Source organism: Nestor notabilis, unplaced genomic scaffold (assembly GCF_000696875.1).
Source record: "Nestor notabilis isolate BGI_N333 unplaced genomic scaffold, ASM69687v1 scaffold15901, whole genome shotgun sequence".
In the NCBI taxonomy this organism is placed as follows: domain Eukaryota; kingdom Metazoa; phylum Chordata; class Aves; order Psittaciformes; family Psittacidae; genus Nestor; species Nestor notabilis.
This window is the reverse complement of record NW_009915325.1, coordinates 8,796-17,709: the sequence shown is the minus strand read 5'-3', so window position 1 is coordinate 17,709 and position 8,914 is coordinate 8,796. Positions and strand designations below refer to the sequence as shown.

The window sequence follows — 8,914 nt, the reverse complement described above, 5'->3', positions numbered from 1 at the left end:
CTGTAGCTGTTATTTACACAGGACAAAACATAATTTAGCTAAATCAGAGAGTGGTCAGGAGGACTGCTGTTCTGTGACATACATCTGAATGCATAAATACACTGCCTGATGGTGTATTTGTTGAACAGCACAGTCATTGTAGCATTGCAGGGTGGGATGAATGCAGACGAGTTTCAGGACTGCTTTCTCGGGTATTACCAAAGATAACCTAAGGACCACAAGAGTCATTGAGCTACTCGTAACATCACACATTTCTTTGCTGTTTGCACCAATGCACAACCTAAACACTTAACAGGTAGAGGAGACGGTTCATACACAAAATACCCAATTTGGTTAGGTCAGGAAAGGAGGGGTAAGAAGACTGAAAAGTGTTCTTTTCTGGGGGGAGAAGGAAGGTTCCCTTTGGCTCTGTCACTTTCCTAGATGGTGAACATGGGCTGGCTGCAGAGGGCTGTGGCAGCCAGCTCATGCTCAGCCACACACACAAGCACATAACAGGTCCTCAGCACTGGGATTCTTCTCTTGTCACTTGGTCCCACATGTATTGATGTTCTTCCCATTGGCAGCATCTTCCACCAGCGAGATGTGATAGTCAGTTGAAAGAGTGAGGTGGGAGATGCAGCCCACCAGGCCCCGCATGTACTGTCTGTTCGTGTGCAGGGCTATTTCCTTCATGCCACCTGGGGGAAAGGTAGTGATGAGAAACTCTTCACCAACAATGGTGTCTGTTCCTGCTTAGCAGCCTGCACACCCAGCAACACCATTAGCCTTCCAAACACACCTCAGAGGTGAATTTTAACTTACAGGTTACTTAATGTTTTGGGTTCTTTTTAATACAGCTCTTAAGCATTTGAAAGTACAGAAGAGATAAACAGGAGATAATAAATTTTATAACTTTAACTCAGATCTGAATAAGCTTGTGCTCAGGTACCCACTAAGGTGTAGGGTTTGCATCTGCCACTTGCTCTTTGCCTATTACCTCCTGGGGGTATCACAGCAGCCCATGATGCTGGTCCCTTCTCATTTCAGTCCCCCTCATCCCACCCAGGCTGTGGAGGACCAGAGGCTACCACGTGAAGTCTTCACCCTGAGATGGACGGAGCTGGAACGCCCTGCCTTGCAGCTAAGTCCTGAATGTGAAGGGTGAGTACTCACCTACATAGAGATCTCCATTGATGTTTAACTGCCTCATCTTCCCAGGGGATTTACCAGTCCTGGCACCGTAATCATCCACAGTTACTTTGCCAGATTGTCCATCCCTGAAACAAAAAGCAAACCACTCTCACATATCCAGCCTGTAACCAGGCAGGAGGAGCAGCAGCATCTGCTGTTGACCTGGTGCTTGGCAGGGCTCATGACAAAGGCTTGGGGCTGGTGTTGGGGAGACTCACAGACAGCAGTGTGCTACAGCAACACAGACCCTTCAGGGTGCTTTGTTTTTTTTCTGGGGACTGATTTGTCAGAGACTTGTAAAGGGTGTGGGACACATTTGAATAGGACAAAAAAACTGGGAGAGAAGTAAATTACACCTCTGGGAAAGAAGGGAAGATGGACAGGTTCTGAAGTCAAAAATCAGTTTTAATACAAAAAGTAATCAACAGAAGCTTCAATGGAAGAGAAGAAATAGACAAGCTAAGGCAAAACGTAGTTATAAGCAGTTTTGTTTCTTAGTAGAGCTTTTAGGCCACTTCTATTTTATATATGGTCAATAACTGCACTGAAAGAAAAGCCACTTGATAAGCTCCTATTCTCATTGAATTTGGTAACAAGCTGTGCTAATGTCAGCCTGCGATTTCCAGGGACACAACAGCTCGTGAAGAGAGGGATGCATGCTTTCCCTGCTGGGCATACTTGCCTCCCATGAGGTAATGAACTATAAATATGAGTTATATATACACTGCAAGATGTCTGCACCTCCTCCAAATAGAAAAAGTAGGCATACACTGTCCATGCTTCAGTGCTTGTGCCAACCCACAAAATACTCACTGGGGAATTTCAAAATGCAGACATTAAAGAAAAATACTCTTAGCCCACATGGTATGGGTTTAGTATTATGTCTGTCACAGCCCCAGAGTAGCCCTGTGTGACTTTGGCAGCCTGCCTTGAGCTGTGCCGAGTTGGCACTGTCATTTCTAATACAATAATCTTTGTGTACATCGTCCTGCAACAGCCAAGCTGCTAATAGTTCAACTCCTAAGTGATGTGAGAGTGTGGTGCTGCAGTAATTCACACCCGGCCAGCGTCCAGCCATGCCAGCCATCACCTTTAATGGCAGGACAGCTCCAAAGCACCTCCCATGAAGCCTGGCCACTTACCGAACAGCCTTGACTCTGTGCCATCGGCCATCGCTGAAAGAGCCATTCACCATGATGGAGGCAATGCCACTGCCCAAATTGTAGCTACAATTAAAGAGAAAATATAAATGTTACTGCCTCCCATGCGGGCAGCAGCTGCCTTGCAGGTTGCTCAGATGTCCTTACTCTTTGCCCGACCTGCTCAGAGCTCTCCTCATGGCTCGGACCCTGGGGGAAACAGTGGAGTCCTTTGGAAGCCCAGCAGCAATACACTTATTTTCCAAAGCCAGTCATGGAGCAGCAGGCAAAACTCCCTCTTGCCCAGGTCAGAAAGGATACCACTGTCCCATAGGAGCAAGAAGGGGGCCTCTGTGTGGCAGTTCCTCCCCAAAACAGGAGGTTCTGAATGTCAGTGACTACAGACCTTTGGCCTAATTTAAGAAAGTAGTGGGAGGTTGCAAACATAGTTAATAAATAAATTATTACAAGAGCAAATAAGCACACAGCCTATAACAGATCTGCAAATCATCTGGATTATAGGGAAGGCTGAGACTTATGATGTTAAAAAAGATGAAGCTTAACAAGCAAACTCAGAGATAATTGTGAAGTTGCAGCTCAGATTATTTGTGTTTGCTGGTACTAAAATTACTCAGCAGACGCACTGTTCCCATCATGCTTACTCTTCAGGTATCTTAATTTCTGGGTTCCAGAAATTTGGGCCAAACTTCACAAAGGGGAAGTAGATGCTACAGCAAAGTGAGCTTTTGGGTGCTCAGCTGCCTAAATAAGCAGGGTGTATTCGCCTGAGCCAGCTACTGCTGGCCTTCAGCCAGTACCAAGCTAGAGAGATTAAAGCAAACATCATTGTCTCTTCAAACAAGGCTGAGCCTGGAATTAAGTTCCTAGCCAGCATTAGGTACTTGAAAACAGCATGCTAGATCATGAGCAAAATGGTTGTCCTGAACTTGACTCCTCTGCAGAGGGTTACATGAGTCTCAAACAAGCAACTCCTTTTACCCAGGATACAGATACCAGTGTAGATAGAGAGCTACAGAGTGTTTGGGTGTTCAGGATTGCATCTAAGTGTTAGACTTTTGGTAACAAAAATTAGATTAATATCCCTAATAAAAGGTGATGCCCTATAATAGTGATATAACCTTATACAGAAGCAGGGAGCAACAGAAAGGATTTCTACCAGGAGTTACACTCCACAGGGAACCTACTCTGCTAGGCCATAGAAAACAGGAAAGAAAAGGTATGTTTTGAATTTCAAACTGTACCAGAACATGGAGATCTAATTTGGGGCTGCAGAAGAATACTGCTGACCAATTCAAATCCTTGATATTCTCCTGACCTCACCTCTCAAAAGGTGGAAAAGTAGCACGAAGTTCACTCTTTATGAAATAAGATGATACTTTTTTTTCCCTGCATTTGTTCTTTCAGCATCTTCTTTGGTGTTTCCTTTCAGTATGCAGTGATGGTTTATTGGAGTTTTAATTGGGGATCTTAATTTTTCACCTTCCTAAATGTGTGTGGAAGGTACAGATATTTCAATAAAACTCAGCTGTTTAAGTCTAAAACCTTTGCAGGTCTTCATCTCTGCAGGATGGCAATAACCCTAATTAAAATGCATTGTGCCTGGAAAAAAGACAGAATGGAGTGGCCACTTACATATCTTGGACACAGTCTCAAAGACATTTAAAGAATGCACCATTTCTGCAAAGTCAGTTCCTTGTTTATAAAGCAATGAGGAAACTAGGAGTTTTTGCAAAGTTAACCCCAGAAAATCTTTTAAAAATTAATTTAAACAGGTATGTGTGACTTGTCTGCATGTCCATCGTACCAAAAAACAGCCAGGTAAGCCAAGTAAAAGACAGCTTCAAATTAGCTTGAATGATTAACAAAATCTTTGTCATAAAATCAACATCTCACAACAACCCATAATAATGATGGCATTTTTAGTTTGCTATTTCAATATTTGCCTTACACAACCTAAAAGGGGATCATGAGGAAACATAGGGCTTTCAAAAGACAGGAGTCCCAAAAAAGCACCATGCAAAAAGTTACAGAGAGTCTGCTTAAGTTTCTGCAAGGGAGAAAGTGATTCTGGAGAAAGAACACAATTTTAGCCCAACATTTCTCAACACTACCCAATTTCATTTTTTGGACAGTAGTATTATTTGTTCCTTATTTAAGGAGGTTCTGTAGATGGTGGCAGTAAGAAAGCCTGATGACAGCTGGGTTTGTGTCATGGGTTTGGATATCTGGGGGTTTGAGGTCTGGTTAACTGAGATAGCAAGAGCTTCAAGAGGCATGAGAGGAGTTACTGACAGTGCTTTTACACTCATATGGTGACTTTTAGAAAATCACATTAAAAAATAGATGTTTTTAAAATTGGAAAGGAATGATGCAAAGCTTGCAGCACGTTACCTCTTCAACTCACATTCTTCCCCAGACAACAAGGCCCATCACCGAACAGAACCTTGAGGATATAATTGTCTCACACTGTACCAAAGACAACTGTATGTGTTGTGGCAATTCCTTCGACCCCTAGGTTGCCCAGGGAAGTTGTGAATGCTCCAACCCTGGCAGTGTTCAAGGCCAGGTTGGACAGAGTCTTGTGCGACATAGTTTAGTGTGTGGTGTCCCTGCTCATGGCAGGGGGGCTGGAACTAGATGATCTTAAGGTCCTTTCCAACCCTAACTATTCTATGATTCTATGATTGTGTGCAATGTGAATAAGGAGAGAAAGTTTACCTAAATATTAACGCTCCATCTTGAAGGCCTAGGGAAATGAAATCACTATTAGGTCGCATGGGACTGTCTCCCCTCCACATCAAAAGACCATCCTTCATTGTGGTTTTAAACCTCATGAACACATTCGTTCTTGATCCTGATACCCTGTTTAATGCAGAAGAAGGAAATAATAGTAACATATTGAAATGAGATAGTCTTTCAAAAAAACATAAAAGCTGTACTTCTTCTTCAGTGGTCTTGATGGTTACTGTCTTGCAACTTGCCTACATGCTGATGTGTGAGGGACTCTGATTCACAACTTCATTTCCAACATTTCAGAGTGGGGAGTTGAACTTGTCCCTCCAGAAGCCTGAACACAATAGGTACTTGTTTATTGCACACAAACTCTATATGTCTGTTTTTTGCTCTCAGAAAGCTCACACCAGTCCTTCTCCATGCCAGACATACACTGTGCATGCCATTTCTCTATAGGTTGCAAGATACTCAGATCTTATAACAAACTGAGCCATAAACCTATGCATAGAAAATGAGTATTTTTCCTGAAATTTAGAAATACATCAAATACAGCTTAAAACACAATTGTACAACACCCTCCCACATGGGGCTCCTAGCATTATAATAGTTAACAAATAGCATATTTATGTTCACAGGATATACATAACCTTTTCAGGATATCTGGATTATCATATGTGAGGTAACTGCGACCAATAAATTGCGGGACTTCAATTGCTTCTGTAATGGCTGAAAAGTAAATAAAAACCCAGAGATGAGTGTCAGTTAGCTGACATGGAAATGGAAGTCAAAAAACAGAGACAAGATTGCTTTATTGATATACTCCCATACTGGCAGGTACCTGCTGATGGCACATAACTGAGGTGAACTTACACTGGTTTGCAAAATGGCACCACCAGTTTGTACCTAAATGTTGGGGCAACAGTTGAGGTTGTTTAAACTGCTGACAGACCCTCCACTTAGAGCCTTCATAACATGAGCCTAATGTATTGCTCCACTATGAATGTTAGCACAGGAAAATAAGAAACATGGGGAAAACTGAGCATTTTCTATTATCCCTGTTTCCACATTCCTTGATTCAATGTCTTGTTCAAGCTACCCTCCTGCCAAAGCTTATGCATGAACCACCCTTTGTTCTTAGCCTGAGAAACTTCTCCCTGGCTCCTAATGGAGCACCATGTGCAGAGCGTGTGCTGGGACCTCTCACCCTTACAAAGCAGCTGTGAGCTACCCATTTTCTCCTTTTGTGTATGTGACTTTGCACAGAGTGGCTGCTAGCCGCACTCTAGGACACAGAGAGAGAGGAAGCTATCTCCTGAGAAGACATACAAGGTGCCCCTAATCACTTTCAGTCTATTGAAAGCAACTGAGAGTATGTTTAAGGCTGTATGACAGAGGCTGCAAGGCATTCGACACGCTGCAGTGCTGTCTTGGAGGGTGATTTGCTTCAGAGTTCACTGGTGTGCCCCACACAGCATCTCCCATTTCTCTAGGAACATCCCTTGGTACAGCTAGGGTATATGTACAGCTGCTGGTATGGCAGCATGCATTGCAACCAGACCTGGAGCTGATGTACTGATACCCATGGAGAAGACTTTGGCAAAATAACTCAGATGTGTAATATAAACCACTGAACATCCCTAATACAGAGCCTTCAGTAGACTATGAGCACTGGCCTGAACAGATCTTCTTTCACATCAACATCCTACAATTTGCTGCTGATCCTTAGTGACTGACTGCTGCATTAATACAAGCCAGTTTTACAAATTCCTTAAAATAGCTGTCTTCATCCTATTTTCTTCCTGAGAACTAATCCCTTCAATCCACAGCTAATCCCATCTATATAAATTTCAAGCTTTTCAGGGCATGGATGCTGGCTTTCTTTGTGCAATGCAGAGGCTGGCCAGTCTTTAAGAGCTCACTGTAACACAGATATGCAACAATTGGTGTAGTCTGGCAGCCAAAAAACAGCAATATGCAATTTAGTTCTAAGTGCCAAGACTGGGAAATTTAGATAGTGACAAACTCCTGTTTTCATCCGTAGTGAAATTAGGAAAGCTGCCTAAAGTGTCTAAAGAAACCACCACAGGCGGTCCACAGCCCGCAGCTTGCCAGCATCGTTGGAAGATTGCAAAAGACGTGTTACACTCGGCCAGACATTCCTCGCCAGGTCTGACGCTTTCTGCACTGGACAGTTTCTGATCACAGCAGGTGGCAGCACAGAGGGAGAGGAGCCCTTCTTCCCCCATCACATTCTGCCCTGACACTGAAGCCCTGCTGCTCCTGCCTTCAGCGGGGAAAGGTGCCTGAGCCATGCAGCTGCCCTTGTCCTGGCCTTAGCACTCTAATTTCCTCTGTGAAGCTTGATGTGCATTTATTTCTGTTTGCTCTTCTGTATATTCTTCACTTGCTGCACTGAATTTGACGCTAGAAAACCCAAGTAAATTTTAGCAGTACCCTTGGTGCATGCAGGATCTTTGCTGGAACAGGGCCAGTAAAGAGATACAGGACAAAACACCTCCAGTCTGCTCATCACAGTTCATCAGAGAGGCACCAAAGCTCTCATGACAAGCAGGGGTGAGCTCTGATCTGCAGGGCAGCCTGAAGTAGCACCTACATCTACAAAGCACTCAGCCAGCAGCCTGGCTCTGCTGCTTTGCCAATACAGGCACCAGCCCTACAGCCACTACTTGGCAGGGCTCTGGATGCAGTTTAAAATTTCATCAGAATGAGATTTAAGGATGTACTATATAACACCAGAATATATTTTATCTTATTGACAGAAGCTTGCCAGACTTAATAGAAATTTAGCTCCAGCTTGCTAGAACAGACACAGACGTGCAATGACAGAGCAGTTTTCACATCATTTGCAGTACTTACTGTTTAGGCAGTAACTTCCACACTCTGCAGTGAGTCAGCACAAAACAAAACAAGAATATTCTCATTTTATTTTTCTATAGCATAAAAATCTCCCTTTGTCCAGTTTCATGCCCACCTTTCTGCAAATGTGATCCTCACTTTACATTTGCATAAGCAACTACAACTATACAGTTACTTATGTTACTTATGTTACTTATAGTTACTTATGTTATTTATAGTTACTTATGTTACTTAGTTACTTACAGTTACTTAACTTAATTAATGCTACTATGAAGGTAGCATGTTTTGCCTCAAATATTTATATCTGCCTGCACAAAATACACAAAGGTGGAGACAGGTAGGACCAGCACCAAACCCCTCTTGCTAGTCCTAGTTTTCGAATCCCAGTGACTCACCTTGGTTTACACAGGGATCAGCTCTAACCAGAGGAAAGTAGCAGTTTAGCAGTTTGCTGTGCTACTCCATCTTACAATTTAATATAAAAATGCCTTGAACACTCCCCACATCTTGGATAGAAAATGTAAACCCTAATAATACAAGCAAATATTTCATTGAATCCTCAGCTAATAATCCATTGCAATATGAATCAATATTTCATATACCTCATACTGGCATCATTTAAATTGAGTATTATACGTGGCATGCATAATTTTGGAGAATTAGGTGCAATCCCTCACAAACACTCTGTTTTTTCAGGATGTGGGGTTATGGCAGCCCACCAGCCTCACACACACCATCCGAGTGCACTGCTCAAAACCCTGTTCTGAAATAGAAGCAGACATACGCATGCATCCTGCCTTAGCTGTGCTTACACCCTACTGAAGAGATAGAGGTAAGGATCCTGAAGAATCTGCTCCAGATTCATCAAGGCTATTGTGGTCTGTGGTTCAGGAGGGACCTTCATGCTCTCTGCATATCCATCAGCAAAAACCTGGATTTTCAGCGGCAGCTGAGACTGTACATGTGGAGGG

At 43.1% G+C, this 8,914-nt stretch overlaps 1 protein-coding gene across 1 annotated transcript in view; it reads right to left on the bottom strand.

The window, feature by feature from the left end:
- Window positions 1-525: 525 nt before the first annotated feature.
- LOC104413171 (pikachurin-like) overlaps window positions 526-8,914 on the bottom strand; it is a gene marked incomplete at its 5' end in the record, with an annotated part of 14,999 nt that continues 6,610 nt past the window's right edge. The window contains 5 exons of the mRNA XM_010024091.1: window positions 526-680; window positions 1,156-1,259; window positions 2,316-2,399; window positions 5,052-5,195; window positions 5,714-5,792. Of these exons, the coding sequence (XP_010022393.1) occupies window positions 526-680; window positions 1,156-1,259; window positions 2,316-2,399; window positions 5,052-5,195; window positions 5,714-5,792 (566 nt within the window). The remainder of the gene's footprint in view (window positions 681-1,155; window positions 1,260-2,315; window positions 2,400-5,051; window positions 5,196-5,713; window positions 5,793-8,914) is intronic.